General features: G+C 36.3%; 1 protein-coding gene across 2 annotated transcripts in view; it reads left to right on the forward strand.

Annotated features, from left to right (window-relative positions):
• The window catches only part of YIPF7 (Yip1 domain family member 7), a 29,614-nt gene extending 11,847 nt beyond the window's left edge, over positions 1–17,767 (forward strand). For both annotated transcript variants that reach the window (XM_078148325.1, XM_020990824.2), the window contains 3 exons: positions 4,750–4,895; positions 12,172–12,353; positions 17,372–17,767. In XM_078148325.1, coding sequence (XP_078004451.1) covers positions 4,750–4,895; positions 12,172–12,353; positions 17,372–17,534 — 491 coding nt within the window. In that variant the 3' untranslated portion in view covers positions 17,535–17,767. The remainder of the gene's footprint in view (positions 1–4,749; positions 4,896–12,171; positions 12,354–17,371) is intronic.
• The last annotated feature ends 391 nt before the right edge of the window (positions 17,768–18,158 follow it).

Here is an 18,158-nt window from a genome sequence, read left to right on the forward strand (position 1 = left end):
TTTAATGCCACCTGCTATAACATGCTTCCTCCAGGTTGGATGGAATTATGAAGGGCAGAGACCCATATTGTCTTGCAGAGCCTGAGAAAGCATGATAATTTGATAAATGGCATTTCATTCTTTTTTTTTTTTTGAGGAAAAGTCATTGTGGTATTTAAAAATATAGGACTGTGAAATGTATATACTTGTCACTCAGACCACTTTATTTTAGAAATGTGTCTGTTTATTCTGAAATGATTTATGATATAAAATACTTGGTTAACTTTGGGAAGGAATAACTTTTTCTTGATAATGAAACATCAACATGTTAACAAATGAATCTTGAGATAATAATCAATTCTCACCTGTCAGATTAGAAAATACAGTGGAACTTAATTATTTTATATTTCTAACATAGGCTAGTGTTTGTAGCTGAAAGGCCAGGGCCACAATTTACATAGAAAATAAAGATCTTAATTCATTTTTATAGCACATATATCATACACTTTACAACCACTAGATGACAGCAAAGCAATAAATTTTGAATTCACATTTCATGGCAATTTCCTCTTCTTTTTATTTTGCATAATAAGATATTGTGTTAGGGTACCTATAATTAATAAATACTTATCATAATCTCCTTTGCATATTTGGCAATAAATTTGGAAACAAAACCTCAAGGTAGCTTACTTCAGCAAAAAAAAAACCAAACAAACAAAAAAACAAACCCAACAAAAACCATCAAAACCCCAGTTCTTATAAAAGAGCTTTCAAGTCTTTTGTTAGTTCCTTGCTTTATTGGGCAAAACCAAAAGATGTGCAGAAATTAATTGTGCCATTTAACAAGTAGTTTGAAATACTTATAACATTCCATAAAATATATTTTATTTAGTTTATTTAAAGTACATTTATGCTTTTTCTTTTTTTGAGAAGAGGTGGTCATTGCATTCATTCACTTCATTCTTTCAATAAGCATTCTTATAGCACCTACTGCTCCCAAGGCCCTATCCTCAGTGCTTTGGAGTAAAACAAAGTTAATTTAACATATTAAGCAATGAAAACATATGGTTAATGAAAGCCAGTTTATAACAAAACTGCCAAGTTTGGGAATGATAAATTCCTCAGGTAGAATTAAGCTGTAAATCCTATTAATTCCTGAAATAAAAATTGAATGAGATAGTCTGTGCTGATTTAAGTATGATAGATTGCTCCTATTTACCAAAGTGTTTATGCATTAAGAAATACGTAAATATTCATCAGATGAAAAAATAATTTGTTCAATTTTATTCTCATTGTCAAGATAAAAATATGTCAGAATTTACTTTATCAGTAAAGTTAACAAACTCTTTAGCTGTACAAGGACACAAGTCCTTATGCAGATAGAAGAAGAGAAACCCTTTCAATCTCATTCAGGTTTTCTCATGTCCCTGATCAATTCCCAGAGAGAGAAATGTTTGGTCATTGCTCCAGCAATATTATTCAACTCTTATCCACATTGGCCATTAAAAGGCCTTTCTATATTCTGTGCATAGAATTTAGGTTTTAGGGATTTATGGGTATGAAGGACTATGGCAGAATTAAAAGTAGGTTCTGCTCCTTACCAAACTTCCAAACAGTGCTCCATAGCCTTGTATAGTCATGGATACAGGTACTTTTCCTGTGAAGAAGTAATTTATTCCCAGGGACAGAGAACTGTTGTGTCAGAGGCTGTGTGTCAAAGGATATCTTTTGACATATTTCTTGACTTAGAAAACCTTCTAAAATCTATTCCTGATATCCTCCAAGTATAAGAACAACTCTTATATGTAAGCATATGGTTCAAAATATTACAGAGGAAAGTTTCATTAAAAAAAAGAAAACAAAGACAATAAAATAGAACTCATTGAATGAATTACAGTTAATCCCAGAAAGCCTCAAAAAAGGAAGGTCCTCTTTACCCCTATATCCGTATCTTCCCATCTTGTTCTCTACAAGTGGGTAGAGAGACTTTAATAAAAATAATAATAATAGCTAACATTTTTATAGTTTAACATTTACAAAGCACTTTATAAAGATGATCACATTTGAACCTCATATCATCCTTTTGAGGTAGATGCTATCTTTGTTTTGCATATGAGAAAACTGAATCTGAGAGAGAGTAAATGGTTTGCTCAGGTTCAAATAGCTGCTAAGTGTTTAAAGTAGACAGCTAGGTGGCACCATAGTGCATAAAGCGCTGGGCCTGGACTCAGGAAGACTTCCTGAGTCCAAAGCTGGCCTTAGGCACTTACTACCTGTGTGACCCTGTGCAATCACTTCAATTTCCTCCTCTGTAAAATGAGTTGGAGCAGGAAATGAAAAACCATTCCAGTATCTTTGCCAAGACAACCCCAAATGGGGTTGTGAAGAGTGAGACACAACTGAAAATGAAACCTGGCCACTTTCTCTTCACCTTCAGAGCATTCTTCTCTTCTGTAGAGTTTTTTTTCAGGCCAATTGAGAAAACATTGTATCATATGATCACAGATTAGAGCTGGGAAAAAAACAAACAAAACTTTAGGGATAATCTTGTACAACTCCCTTTTTTTTTTTTTACAGTTGGGCAAACTGAAACAAAGAGATAAACCAATTTGTCCAAGGTCACACAGGTCAACAATCATTGATCTAGGACCGAAAGGGACTTCAGAGGCCATCTAGTACAAAGTTCTCATTTTCCAGATGAGGAAACTGAGGCCCAGGGAGATTAATTGATTTGCCCAAGGAAATTTAGGTAGTAAGAGTTAGAGGTGGAATTTGAACCCAGAACCTCTGTCTTTAGGACCATAATGGTTTTCTTTTTATACTACCATACCATGCTGCTAGAAGGTGGTAGAACCAAGGTTCTCTGATTTCAAATTCAGTCTTATGTCAGTTGTACCATGTTTTTCTCACAACAACCCTCTGAAGCTAATGTGCTATCCCCACTACAGAGAGAAAGAAACTAATGGTGCAGAGAGGTTATATAACTTGTCCATGAGCATATATATAGTGTGGCAAAACTGAGACTCAAACATGTCAAACTCAAAGTGCATTAAACTTTCACTATACCATGCTGCTTCAGCCAAAGGAAGAGCAGACCAACCTTTAGCAAATGCCTGTTCTTGGGTTGTGACTGTGAGTGTGGTTAAGTACATACCTCCATAGCCCACTATGATGCAGGATAAATGGAAGGAGCCACAGGGGTCAGAGGAGAGCTAGATTCTGCAGCAGCTGTCTTAGCCAGGTTGGAACTGCTTTCTTTAAGCTGAGTGAGGGGAATGGGGCATGGAGCTGCAGGATCTTTTGTTTGCCAGCATGTTTGCTGGGTTCCCTCTGGTTCTCTGTCTTATAGTGGCACTACATCTTCCTTGCAGAGCAGCAAACCATTCAGTCCTTGTCTTACCCACCATCATCCTCTCTCTGTCTCTCCTTTTTATCTCCTTTTTTCTTTCCAGTATCCATCGGTTATGAACTACTTCCTCTGGCTGTCTTTTCTCTTTCCTTTACCCATATACTCTCCCAGACTGCTATCATTCTCTTAAGTTAGCAGAAGGGCAAGGATTAAGAAAGGAAGATTCCAGTATGTATTGCATTAAAAGTTGTTCTATCAATGCCAATTATACTCCCTTCTACCCCCCAAATTCAATCATTATAGATAATACAATCTTTAAATTTAAACATCTATGGATTTACTTTTTAAAATAACTTCTGAGAAAATCATTCCTTCTGTGCCTCCCAGGTAGAATTCACTATATTCATGAAATAGTTTTTCTTAATTCTATTTCCTCATTATTCTAATGTCACTTGCAGCTGAGTGACTGGCTATTTGCTAAGTGCTGGAGCTATGTTCCCTTCCTTTCTTGAAGTTTTTCTGACCTAGCAGTTCCCTCAAGCTTCCTCTTAAAATATAATTTTATGTGATTGGAGAAAAGGTGACTGGTACGTAGAACATATCTATTTTATGTTCAGTGTACATGTTCTGTTTTTATTTTCTAATGTGGTAGCAGGTTCACCAGGGGATCTAATCTAATCCTATTTAAAAACAACAACAACAACAACAACAAAACTTTTGCAAATAGACTAGAAAACCTGGAAAAAATGCATAGCAAAATAAACCCATGTTTGCTAAGCTGTACTGATTTTAGCACTAAGAAACATTGCTTTCCTTTGGCTAATGAATCAAAGGGGAAATCTGTTTCTCTCTAGAATTTCATCCACACAGATTCAACCATGGATGTGCATTGCCCTTATAAAATCATTCCCACAAGCTATGATTGCTTTGATTTGGTGGGAGGACCATCTTGTTTCTTGTTTATTTTTTAGTTGGTTAGCATAAGAACTATATTTCTCATCAGGAAGAGGAAAATAAAAAAAAACAAATCTTACAGCCTCTCTAGGTTTTCACCTTTGGTTTGGCAATTTGCTGCTAAATTAAAAAATCATTCATTGTTGCAGATAAGATTTTGGAAGTACTAGCAATTTAATCTGTGAAAAGGAAACATTAAAATGAACAGTAGGAGAGGCTTTTTGGTTGACTAGTTAAGATTTTATTTGAGAGAAGATAATAAGTATTTTTCAAATTGCAAGTAGAAAGTAAGCTTGGACCCACTGCAAGAGCCTGCAAAATAGCTTCAGGTGAGCCTTGGTTCACTGTGTATTTGTCATAGGTGATGATCTGGATATGGCAAGAGCCTGATTTTGTTTAAATGTGTTGTCAACGAATTCTCTTTACTTCAAATAAAAAAAAAATCACTCTATTTATGTCCTCTGCAGAACTTGGAATAAATTTTGATCACATTTGGCAAAAAACGCTGACGGTGTTAAATCCTCTGAAACCAGCAGATGGCAGCATTATGAATGAAACTGACCTCACAGGCCCCATGCTTTTCTGCATAGCCCTGGGAGCAACCCTGCTTCTGGTAATGTATGGCTGCAATCAGAAGACCTTAACACTCTGACTTAAGAGGGGGAGAAAAAAAGCAAACTCTAGATTAGGAAGGAAGTATGCACTTCTTGTGGTGAAAAGTATGCACTTCACTTGAGTTTTCCTTTAGTGACAGCACAAGATTTAATCAAAGCATAATATCCATGTAAAATTACCTTCATGGGTAGCACATAGATAAGGCGTTCATTTAAATGGCTTTGTAACAGTACAAAGTGTCAAAACTACATTACAGGGAATTATAATCAATGCCTTCTAGTTCATTTCCTTATTACAAAAAGGTAGTACCTTATATTTAGATTAAAATATAGGGCTTGAAAGATTTTTTTGTAGAGATTTTAACATGATGTGTATAAGGAGCTCTTTTTCTGGTTATTTTAATTCTTCATTCACAGGGAATTCTTTTCTGGTTATTTTAATTCTTCGCTTTTTAAATCAATAACTTGACAAGAATTTCATTTTCTATTGTATGCTGGTGATAGTGAGATTCTCTGTTGTATCCTTGTGTCTATTAGTTGTTGTATTAAGACTCATCAAATGGATAATGAAAAAAAGAAATAATCTGTAAATGTTTGTATTCATTTATAAGACTGGGATTAAGAGTTTCTTCTTTTGAAAAATGTATCAGGTAAAAAAGAGAAAGGAAATGAATCCTGGAAAAATGAGGTGAGAAAAATTGCATCAGTAAATAAGTTCAAATAGAGAGGAGGATAATAAGTCTAACTTTATGATTTAATATCCTTGACCAAACTCCATGGTCATATGTAAAGATTTAAATACTATTTCAAAGAGAATATTCTTTACAATTAAATTCATCTGGAAAAAAACAAAAGAGGATCTATGGGGTTTTGAGTTTATTCAAGCTTAAAATCAGTCAACATTGTGATGACAGCCAAGAGACAATACAACACTAGGCTGCTCTAGGTGAATTATGGTATGATTAAGGATATGGGAGTACCAACATGCTTTACTGTGATCAGATCAAGCCTGTAATAGTGTGTTTGGTTCTGATTAACAAATTTTAGAAAGGACATTGATGAACTGGAAAGTGTCAAAGAGGAGCAAAGAATAATAATGAGAGGCCTCAAGTTCATAGTACACATTGATTGATTGAAGGAGCTAGAGATGTTTTACCTGAAGAAGACTTGGGCTTCCTCTTCCCCCCACAGGGAAGAAACCAGATCAATGAGGGGAAATTTCAAAGAAACATAGTTAGGCTTGAGATAAAGACAAGTTTCATAGTAATGAGAGCTGTCCAAGAGTATCGGCTGCCTCTGGTGGTGGGACATATGTATCTTTTTTTAGGTATTGATTGAATTAGATGACCTAAGAGATCCCTCACAGCTGTAAGATTCAATGCTCTAGTCCCCTAATTTTCATATGAGCAATCAGAGGTAAAGTAACTTACTTGCTGAAGGTTGAATTGTTAGCAAGTTTCAGAATAACAACAAGAAGTTAGATGTCCTTTCTCCCTGGCTTGTACTCTTTCTCTATACTTGGCTCAGACTTGAAGATATAAGAATTCTGAATCTGAAAGACAGTTCCATTAATGTAGAAAGAGAAACAAAGGGCATTCAAACTGGTAAAAGAAATTTAGAAACCAAGAAAAAATCCTCATCGAGAATTAGCAAATTTTTTTCTTTTCAAATAAAAACTGAAATTCCTAACCGAAAGATCTACTTTGCAAATGCTTATCTAACTAAAGATATTTAAAAATGTTCATTTCATAAGATTGGTCAGCCTAGTGTTATGTATCAATTGCGTAGTAATTCATTTTAGTAAAAACCACATCATATCCATTTGAACTAATAGCATTTAGTGATACCATCTCATTTTTTCCTCTCTACAGAAGCAGATGTAAATTCCCTGTAAATCAAACAGTATATCAAGTAGAGTTTTAATTTAGCTGCTGACCTCCCTTCTTCTGTCTTTGTCACAGTAATTTGATAATCTTAGATTAAGCTGCTAAGGACAGCTATGTCAATTAATCAAATAGTCAGAAACAATCAATTTAATATATTAACTAATCTGTTTTCCCCAAGTCATTTGTAATATTGCAATTGTTGGTTTTTCTGTTGAGAATATGATCTTCCTCTTTCAAGGGCAGAATTAATTCCATTAAAATATATTTTGAATTTATAATGGTACATTCTGATAGTCAAAAGTTCTTTGCTTTTAAATAAGGAGATAGAGTGGTGCAGTGGTGAAAATATTAGTGAATTAATTAATAAGAGTCAGGAGATGGGGTTCTAACTCTCGGTTTTAGTTTTGCCATCTGCAAAATAGAATCAGACTAGTGTTCTAAAGTTTCTTTCAATTCAAATATTCTATGTAATATTGCTTGATCAAGAATATTTTCTTGCATCTTTTCATATAGAGCATTAAATTAGACCATCTTAAATTTGATTCAGATTAATATTGGGTTGTTATTTCTATACTTTGGCAGATCTACAATCTCAAACCATTTTTGCACGTTTTCTCAATCTGTGTGACTATTGCTCATGTTAGTCCATAAAGCTATCCTCAGAGTCTACAAAACACTTTATCCTTCCCTGTTAATATTGGGTAGATACCAATGGAGGACACAAACTGTCCGTCCCTCTAGCTACATAACGGTACCACTTTTTTTTCCCCTCTGATCACATACATCACTTTGCCTTTAAGTCATCCACTAAGTTACTTCTCTTGTTGAATTATTATAGCCTACTCATGTCTACCATGTACCTCTTTAAAACACCTAACTTTAATTCTTTAGAGACTGTTGTATCCTATCATTTGCAGTCATTGAAGCTTCACCACAAGAATGTCGGTGTTGAAAAGATGGATTTAAAGCAATTATGAGGGCCATGAAGAGTTTTACTGTGGATCTTGAAAAGTATACTTTATTTCTGCCCCATAACACCAATGTATGTTCAAAGTGCAAGCTGGACAAAAAGTGAAAGATCTGGAAGAATTTCTGCCATCCAAGTTGTCGGGGAGAATGAAATGTCCTTGTAAGAATGAAGGAGATGATTCATAGAGAAAAGAAAGAAGATTATATAAAAAAGCTGAGGACAATTCTCACCTGCATCAGGCAGGCAGAGGGTCAAAGAATATAACACTGAATAGGAAGGGAAGAAGAAGAACCCATCACTGTTTGGAGTTATATAATAAGAATGAAACCCTTCCTGAAAAGGAGGAGTTTGGACCTTCCTAAAAAGGAGGAGAAAGAATTTATTGTGCTCTAACAAATAACGGTGTGGATCTTCAGATGGTATTAGTTAAGAGGTTAAGTAATAATGTTTAGAGAAAGAAGAGTAGTGAATTGATACTATGGTAGCTATCTGATGACCTGGGATAAGCCACAGAGAAATCTTTTTTTTTTTTAATTCCTGTTACATGTATCTGGCATGGGATAGTGATGGTGGTGGGGTGCCTTCCAAGAATCACAAAAACTTATGACAACTTTTCTTTCTAGTAATCTTTCTAGAAATTAATTGTGAGGATAGATGATACCATAAGAAGGAAACTAACAAAGATTGTTTAAAAGTATGAGTTTCTGGGGGAAAAAAACAACAAAAACCATGAAGTTGTCAGGGGTAGAGATAGTGTTTTCACTGCTATTGGTGGTTAAGATTAGGAGATTCTGAATAAAATGGCAGTTTGAAAAAAAGATATCTTAGTGTGGGATTTGAATTTCTAGACAATGGCTGAAAATATAGAAATGATGGGCGTCTTGGTTTGCATCTAACAAGGCCCAGAAAATATATTTGCCAGAATCTTATGAGTCAAATCAAGTGGACTTTAAATTAAAAAGGAAGGGGAATATGAAACTCCCATATAGATTGGACAAACCCATATACATTTACATTGAACCTACCATACACATACATAGATACAGATAAAAATAGATACACTCACCTGTATCTATCTATGAGAAACCTGATAATTCACAGAAGACAGTGTCCAAGAAAGGAGCCAGTAATAAAACTCTTGGTATCAGATACCTATAAGTATAAGCTAGAGATCCTAATGTAAAGAGGAAATTTGACCTCATAGGTATTACAGAAAATGGTGGTATGTAGCTCATGATTGGAATTTAGTTCTGTACGAATACCTTATTCAAAAGGAACAGTTCAGATGAAATTCAAAAGATTATAGGGTAGTATTAACATTAATAACATGTAGCCAGATGAGGAAGTCCAGGAAAATATGGGGCAAAGCATAGTAGAGATGACTTCAGTGAGAATCCAAGGAAATAAAAAGAAAAGTGATATTATTGGAAGACAATATTACAGAGCACATAGACAAGAAGAATTGGGTGAGGAGTTTGGGAACATCACAAACTTAGAACAGAGGCATGACATTGTAGTGACAAGTATGTCAATAACCTGGACATCCTGCTGGTGCTCTTTCTCTACTGAAGGCAAAATAGCCAATAAATCTGTGAGTTGCATTTATGATTAACCCATATTTTGAAAGGTAGTAATAAAGAAAAAGGAGGAACTGCCAGTTGGATCTGATTCTGATAGAAAAGGAACAACTTATTTAGCAATTATGAATGGCAACAATTGGGGGGGAGGGTAACAATCTATTAAAGTTTGTGATAGAGAGGAAAATCATATGTTGTCTAATGTCATGTACACCCTAGATTTTGGCACAGCTGATTTTAGAAGATTCAGAAAAGAAATCAATAGCATTTAATAGATTAATATTTTGAAAAAGAAGTCTCTCCAAAATACATAGGAAGATAATGAAATTCTGAAGACATAAGCAGATATGTTTCTGATGAAGAGAAAAAATGGGAGTTGCCTAAGATATGAATGTGGATACACAATGAACTCACTGACAAACATATTTAAAACAGATATACAGAAAATAGGAGCATAGAATGAGTACAAAAGATTAACATAGCCCTGTAAAGTCTGGTATAGAGTGCTAAAGCCTAGAATGAGCTAAGGGTGTCAATGAACACAAATATTCAAAAAATTGCTTGAGGTGTTTTTGTTTCTCTTACTGTATTAGTGTCAAATGGTTTATCAAAGAAGGGTTTTATTCATTGCTTGGGGTGGATGGAATATTGGTAATGGTGGTGATGGTGGTAGGGAAGGTGGACTCCTTTTCCACAGTGATTGCTCCTCTCAGTGATAGCCATGGGTGCTGGGCTAGATGAAGATCTGTTTTTTTGGGAGGCACTGCTATTCCCAAAACTCTTGGGTTCAAGGTCCTGGGCTGTCCCCGTCAGGATCTGAAGGGAGATGCTGGTCAAGGTGATGGTAATGGCGGTTTGACTTGCCTTGCACTTGTCCCCTGTCTTTACCTCAAGGTGCCTTGCTGCTTCAGCTAGACTGGCTTGCCTATCCTGTGTGTGACAGTGGTTTGGCAACTGGAGAAGATGGCTGGCCCCTTCTCCACAGGAGTAGTTTCTCCAGATGATGGCTGTTGGGGCTGGGCTAGAATTGGGAGTGTTGCCACTTTCAGGGTTCTGTAGTTGATGAACAGTCAGAAATGAAATGACAATTATGCAGCATCTAGCTACCTACTCTCAATAAATTCCCACCAGCAGGCTTGGATTAATATATCCTTAAGAGCTAAAGAAACCACCAAAAATGATGGCTGAGCTGCTGTTAGTGCTTTCTGAAAGGTCTTAGAAATGGAAAAGAGATTGCAGGATTAGAAAAGTACAAATGTTTTCTCTATTTTTTTTTTAAAGGGAAGAGGATGAAGATTGTTAAGTATTGTCCAGTAAGTTTAACTTTTATTCATGGAAATATTCTATAACACATTATTAAGGGGGTAGTAGGTGAGCACTTCGAAAAGGGAAGCAGTGATCACTGAAAGCTTTCATGGCTTCATCAAGAACAGGTCATGACAGACTAACTCATTTATTTTATAACAGGGTTAATGGACTTTTACATCAAGGGAGTGCTATACACATACTATACTTAAATTTCAGCAAAACATTTGACAAAGCTTCCCATGGTGATAAAAATGGGTAGATATGGGCTAGATGATTTGGCACTAATTCAGTTACTTCCTCTGGTGGACCCCAGAGGGCAAAACTAGGTCTATGTCAAGTTGGAGGGAGGTTTCTAGTATTTGCTCTAGGAATGTATCTGTGGAGCTCTCCTTGTTTAACCTTTTAAACAATGACTTGGATAAAAACACAAATGGCATCATTTTTAGATGGCAGAAGACAAAACTTGGAAGAATAACACGTTGGCTGACAGAAGCTGGATCTAAAAATATCATGACAGGAAAGAATAATGAGATGAAGTAAGACAAAATTTAGAGGGGATAAATCTAAGTTTCTATTCTTGGGATAATGCTATTTGGGGCTATTAAGAGAATCATAATGTCCAGGATGATGGTGGTAAGAGTTCTGATATATTATGTATTTCCTGCACCATCTTTTAGCGAAGGCACAGATTAGTCCTTTGGTCCATGTCCAAAAGAGGGTAACCAGGGTGGTTAGGGGACTAGCAATCAGGTGATACTAGGATTAGCTGAAGGAACTGGAGATGTTGAGTGTGAAAAAGACTCGTGAGGGATATCATTGTTGTCTTCAAGTGTTTGAAAAACTATTTTGAAAAACTATCATGTGAAAGAGGGATTAAGACTCTACTTGGCCCCAGAAAACAGACTTAGCAGCAGTGATTAGAAATTGCAGTGAGATATATTTAGACTTGATTTAAGGGAAAATATCATAACAACAAGAGCTGACCAGAAGTGGAATACATTGTTTCAGGAGATATAGTGTGTTCCACTCCCCTGGAGGCCTTCAAGCAAAGATTAGATGACCACTGGTTGGCCATATTGTAGAAAGTTAGCTACAAGTTGAACTGTATGGTTTCTGAGGTCCTTTCTAGCTCTTAGGCTCTATAAACACAGAAACCAGTTAATTTGGTCATTTTGGTATTATAAACACTAGTAGATGATTTCTGATCACGTATGAAGAAAGGGAGCCCTCACAAAACCTCTACTTTATTGAAGTATTCTGCAATGCTCTAGTAACTCCACAATGTTTTGTGCTTCAGCAAACCCCTCCCAACAACAGTCACAAAAGGCTAAGTAGAGAAATGTGCGATATTTTCTAAATAATGCTTTTTTCCAGTAGCTGAGTTCCCTAGATTCCCCAAGGACAGTCCTGTAGGAATGAGAGCCAGAAGTGAGCCAGCTTTAAAATATCCTCCCCTTTCGTTGCCATCTGAATTTCCTCTTGGTGGATTGTGTTTGCTTATGTGATTAAGTTGTGATATTTCCATTTCTTTCAGGCGGGAAAAGTTCAGTTTGGCTACGTGTATGGCATGAGTGCAATTGGGTGCCTTGGGATTCATGCTTTACTGAACTTGATGAGCACTTCAGGAGTGTCATATGGATGTGTGGCAAGCGTGCTGGGTTACTGTCTGCTCCCTATGGTCATCCTGTCCAGCTGTGCCATATTCTTCTCACTGCAGTAAGTACCTGTGTGTGCTAATTGACCCCACAAGCACAATCTCAGCTAAGACAATGGCATACCAGAGCAGCTGTTTCCTGTTTCTGAACATTTTAGTTGTGGGATTGGTAGCACTATGGTTATTAAAAAGGTTCAGAAAGAGGGAAAAGTAGGTCAGTGTTGGTCTCAGGTGCATTATCCAACTCTGTAACTTTTTTTTAAAATCCCAGTTTTTCTTTAACTTTTTTTAAAAATCCCAGTTTTTCTTTAAACCTGGCATCTTTTAAGCTGTCATCCTGTAAGCTACTGGCTCTTAATGTGAACTGGTGCCTTGGGTAGTATGATGACTACAAACAAAACATTCACTTGTTTGATTTTTTAAAAATAAGAGCTCTGTGAACATTGACAAATTGCCTGGGCTCCCAGGCAATTTTACTACCCAAGAGAAGAGCAACTCTGATCTATCTCAGCACGACTTCTTACAGTAAAGACTTCCCAGTAACACTGAAGGGGACATTGTGACTCTGTGATGAATACACTGTGGGATATATATGCTTTGTCAACTATAAAGAATGATATAAGTGGAAGGTGTTATTATTAGTACAGAGGCAGATTTTGGCTTGATATAAGGAGAAATTCTTACTCTAACATCTCATCATGAGTAGAGGTGACCATAGTAAGAGGCAGTGAAGCATAGTATGTTGTAAATTGGATTCAGAATCAGGAAAGCTTAATTCCAATACTGCATCAGATATTTACTATGATCCTTGGCAAGACACTTAACTCTGAGCCTCCATTTCTAAATCTGTAAAAATGAGACTATCGATAGCACCTACAATATCAGGGTCATCACAAGGCTCTAATGATGAATTTTTCAGCCATAGCAACTCTCAAAGACTGTCGTAGAGGGCTTGTAAGCTTTATTAGTTGAGGGAGTGGCCATATTAGGAAAAAACATAAATCCTTGAAGTTTTGAAACTCGAAGCTATATTTACTAGAAGCTAGAGTCCAAAGCCAGGCAGCAGGAAAGTCATCCTAGAAGCAGGTCTTTTGCCCATGTCAGTGGGCAGAGCCACTGTTGCCATTCCTTTCCATTGATCATCAAATGGGGTGGGATCTCAGAGTAACTTGGAAAAGGGCAAAAGAAAGAACCAAAGTTTGGTAAACTCATCATTTATTTTTGCCTTTAAAAACCTCACATATCACTGATGACATTGTTTTAAGTAAGATTAGATTAGTTGGGGACCATCCTGATTAATCTGTGGTTGAATGAACATTCAAGAATGGGAGCCCAGGGTCACTTTTTTTATACAACTTAAAGAATGTGTGTGTGTGTGTGTGTGTGTGTGTATGTGTGTGTGTGTGTGTGTGTGTGTGTGTGTGTGTGTGTGTGTTGTTCCTCAGGTATCAGGACCAAAGGCTTTATTCCTGCTTGAACCCACTGCAGTGAAACAAGAGGTGGTTGGATGGTTGGATGCCCTAAAAGCCAATCTGATATGGAATGCATTTACATGAATCTAAGCCTGCTAACTGAAGAGGCTATACTATTATATATTATGCCCTTTAAGAAGTTGGTCCAATTTTTTTCTTGTTTAGAAAAGAGTGTAACAGTAACAGAATGTTAGAGTGAGAAGACATTTAAAAATCTAGTCTAGGAGTTCTTAACCTTTTTGTGTCATGGACTTCTTTGGTAGTCTAGTGATTTCCAATACTACTGTGGTTTGTTGTCTACATTCATAATTGAAGGAAATGCTGAATTTCAGGTAGATGTTAGTAAGAAGAAAGACGTAAATTTTTTTTTCATCTCAGTTCATGAACTCTCTGAACTCTATTCATAGACCCCATGCTAAGATCCCTGCTTGGAACTCTGATTTAGTCCAAACTACTTGTTTTTCAGATGAAGATACTGAGGACTAGAGGAGTGAAGTAATTGACCATAACCTCTTAATAGGTAGACCTTAGGGACCTCTTAGCAAAACTGTCATTGGTTTATTTTTATTTTTAAAAGTTTTATTTGCTGGGGTTTTTTGTTTGTTTCAAAACCAAAGACATTTCTCCCCAACTTCTACCTCTCAACACTGAATCCTCCCTTGTAACAAGGAAAAACATTTAAGCAAAACCTGACAAAGGGACCAAGGCTGATAGATATACTAAATTTCTTTCTCTGCAGTCTCCCTTCTTTCTACTGAGAAGAGGGAGTAATATTTCAGGATCTGTTCTCAGGGTCTAAGAGAAGGCATTATAATTAATCAACGTTCAACTTCCTTTTAGTGTTATTTTCATTTGCATTATTGCTGTCATTGTATATAATAATAAAACTTTTTTTTAAAGAGGATTTGTTCTAATGTTTGATTATCATTTTAAGCGAAGTCGAGATTTAATCCAAGACTATCAAATAGCATAGATAAGTTGTAAAATATAATAGATTTTCAAAGTTTCTGAGTTTAGGATAACAATCTTGCCTTTTGTAAGTTATTGTAATTTAGTGTTTTGCTCATTAGGTTTTAGTGGTTAAATCATGAATGACTATAATGAAACAACAAACAAATCTAGTCTTTAACACCATTAAACTAGAAATACTCTCAAGTGCCCTGATTATATAACTGCACTAAACAATCAGGTATCATTCTATAATTTCATTTAGAAAATCAGTAAAATAAATTACTATAGAAATTATTCCGAATTGATGTTGATTGAACCAACATGTAATATTTATTGCAGTACTTTAAAATGTTCTTAATGGGTACAAGGTCTGAGAACATATTTGTCTGAGCAGATAACAGATTTCTCAGAATGCTTAAGCTAGCATAGAAATAGAGGGCGGCTCTGCTGCTCCCACATACTAAATAACATTCCAAGCCATCTCTTCATATCCTCAGAAAACCAAGAGAGACAAAACAGTATAGTGAATGAATGAATGACAGTCAATGATTTAATCAACATGTATTTATTAATTGCTAAGCTCTATGCTAGACACTGGGGACACATCCTGCACTCAAGAAGCTTATGTTCCACCAGAAAGGCAGGCATTTGAGCTCCCTTTCCATCTCCTGCCTCTCAACACCACACTGCTCATTGATTGTGTGACCTTGGGGCAAATCACCTTATCATTTTTGGAGTTTCAAATTGTCTCATCTGTAAAATATGTAATACTTTATTTAAAGGCCCTTGTGTTTATTGGTGTGGATACTCCTTTCCCTCATCGAGATCAAAACCCCTCCAGCACTTACTAGGTGCTTTTGAAGAGTTACCATGACTGAAAAATTAAAAACCCTGTACCCAGCCTAACGTTTTAACCTTAGTTTTTTTCAAACTTAGGCTGGTCCTTGGATACGAGGCATACAGTCCTTATCATCAGGTTTTTCACTTAAAGCCTTTCCACCTTGGTAGATCTGTGAAAGTTGCTAACTTGCTGGCATACCCCTCAAGAACTCAGGGTCACTTTTACCCTATAATGGAATAGGAATATAGCAGGAGATCTATAAAATAAAGATAATAAGTCAGTTCAGTTCAACTCAGCAAGCTTGTGTTAAATGGTTTTTGTTGTTGTTGTTGTTTTTGTAGGCAATAGGGTTAAGTGACTTGCCCAAGGTCACACAGCTAGTAAGTGTCAAGTGTCTGAGGCTGGATTTGAACTCAAATCCTCCTGACTCCAGGGCTGGTGCTTTTTCCACTGTGCCACCTAGCTGCCCCAAACAATTTTTTTTAATGAGGTAATTGGGGTTAAGTGACTTGCCCAGAGTCACACACAGCTAGTGAATGTTATGTGTCTGAGGCTGGATTTGAACCTAGGTCCTCCTGACTTCAGGGCCGGTATTCTATCCACTGAGCCACCTAGCTGCCCCCTAAATGTTTTTTATGGTCAAGAGACATAGAGAGCTGGTCCCAGATTCAGGCAGACTTGGATACAAATTCTACCTCTGTCATATACTGGTTGTGTCATCCTGGGCAGTCGCTTCAGTTCTCAGTGACTCAGGCAACTTTCCAGAGCTATAAAGTTTCAGGACACATTCTCATATAAATTGGTAAAGGACTTTTCTTCACCAGGAATTCTCTACTATACCAACAAAATTAAAGCTCAGAAATGTTCCTTCCCTCAAATGTACACAGCATTGTATTAAACCATAGGCATATGAGACAAAAGAAGAACAGTCACTGTCCTCAAGAAACTAACAATCTACTATAATAACAGCTTGAGTCCTGGACCACCTCATATCTTGAAGGCTCTTCTGATGATAAAGATTCATGATTCTGAACAATTAGTTTTTCAGGCTAAAAAAGAAACCCTCCCTCCACTTCATTCCTAAATTCTCTAGAGTAACCAAGATTCAGGGCCTTGTTGCTACCAGAGTGCTGCCTTGCCCACATATGGTACAATATTGGACCGAGCCTTTCATGGAATCCTAGACTATTAGAGCTACCAGGGCACTTGGATGTCATATGGTTTCTCCTCCTCCTTTTACAGATGAGGAAATTGATGCTCTAAGAGGTAAAATTACCCATTTAAGGTCATTAATGGTAGGACTGCTGTAGTAATTGATAAGTATAAAATTAGGCTTGGAGTAGGTAACTAATGACAGAGCTGGGGCATAATTCAGCAGAATCTTTGGCTCTGCTTTCCCTTATTGCAGCCATCTCCCCTCCCCCAAACTTTACACTCATATTTGCATATACTGGCAATACACCAATAGAATAGTTTAAAATTGAGCCATTCTCTCTATGTTCAAGGTAGGGAAATATTCAGGCCCAACGTTAGCAGGAAGGCATTGGGATTGTAAAGATAGAATTAGAGCCAGTATCTGAACTATATCTGATTACATAGCTGCTTCAAAAGATGTCATAATAAGGTCCTTTAAGAAATGAGACATGGAGACTTGAAAGCAACAGGATGAGAGTGGCTGCAGGAGGATTCTCTTATTTCCAGGGGATTTTTTTATTTTTTACCAAAGTCTAAGGCTTGATTTAATAAGATTCTTGGCTCGGAATTTGTCACTTCCTTTCATCTTAATAAGTATTAATCATAGTTTTCTTACTTCTAGGGGGACCATTGGGACCATAGCAGCACTGATCATCATTGGATGGTGTAGTCTATCTGCATCCAAAATCTTCAGTTCAGCACTGACTATGGAAGGACAGCAACTTCTAGTTGCCTACCCTTGTGCCTTACTTTATGGACTTTTTGCCCTCTTGACTGTTTTCTAATGTATTCGAAATAGTCTTATTGTGTGTTCTTTGTTTGAATGTCTAGTTTTTTAGAAAGGGATTAACCTACTTTAATGATATGAATTCTCCTTTACCTCTGAATAGATAATAGTAAATTGAGAAACAGAATGACATTTAAAAATGGTATAGAGTAGAAGCTTCTCTGGCTTGAAAAATAGTTTTGCTTCTCTGTTTGTGAAGTAAGATCTAAAAATAAAATGATTGTGAAATAAAATAACTCTTACAGAGTTTTTTTCCCCATAACTCTTCTTAAGCCGGGAATATAATTGGAGTACAGTTAAACCTTGCTTGACTCACTAGAAATATTCATAAAGAGTTGTGTGTTAAGTAAATATCACATGTACTAAGGGTATTTGCTTCTTAAAAGTGTTCTATGGAAAATTAATTGAGAAACTAAAGAAATTCTCAGCAGTATATGGTCACTTCTTAATCCAATGTGAACTTTTTTTAAAAAGGTGAGATACTTTTTAGTTTTCTTTATGCTGGTAGGTATAAAGTACAGGTATTATAGATGGTTATAAAAATAGGATAGAAAACTACCTTGGCCTTTCCTTTGTGCATATTAAGTGAACTCCTTAATTTGAAGGGAAAATAAGTTTCTAT

Source organism: Phascolarctos cinereus, unplaced genomic scaffold, assembly GCF_003287225.1.
Source record: "Phascolarctos cinereus isolate Bilbo 61053 unplaced genomic scaffold, phaCin_HiC Scaffold_9;HRSCAF=440, whole genome shotgun sequence".
Lineage (NCBI taxonomy): Eukaryota > Metazoa > Chordata > Mammalia > Diprotodontia > Phascolarctidae > Phascolarctos > Phascolarctos cinereus.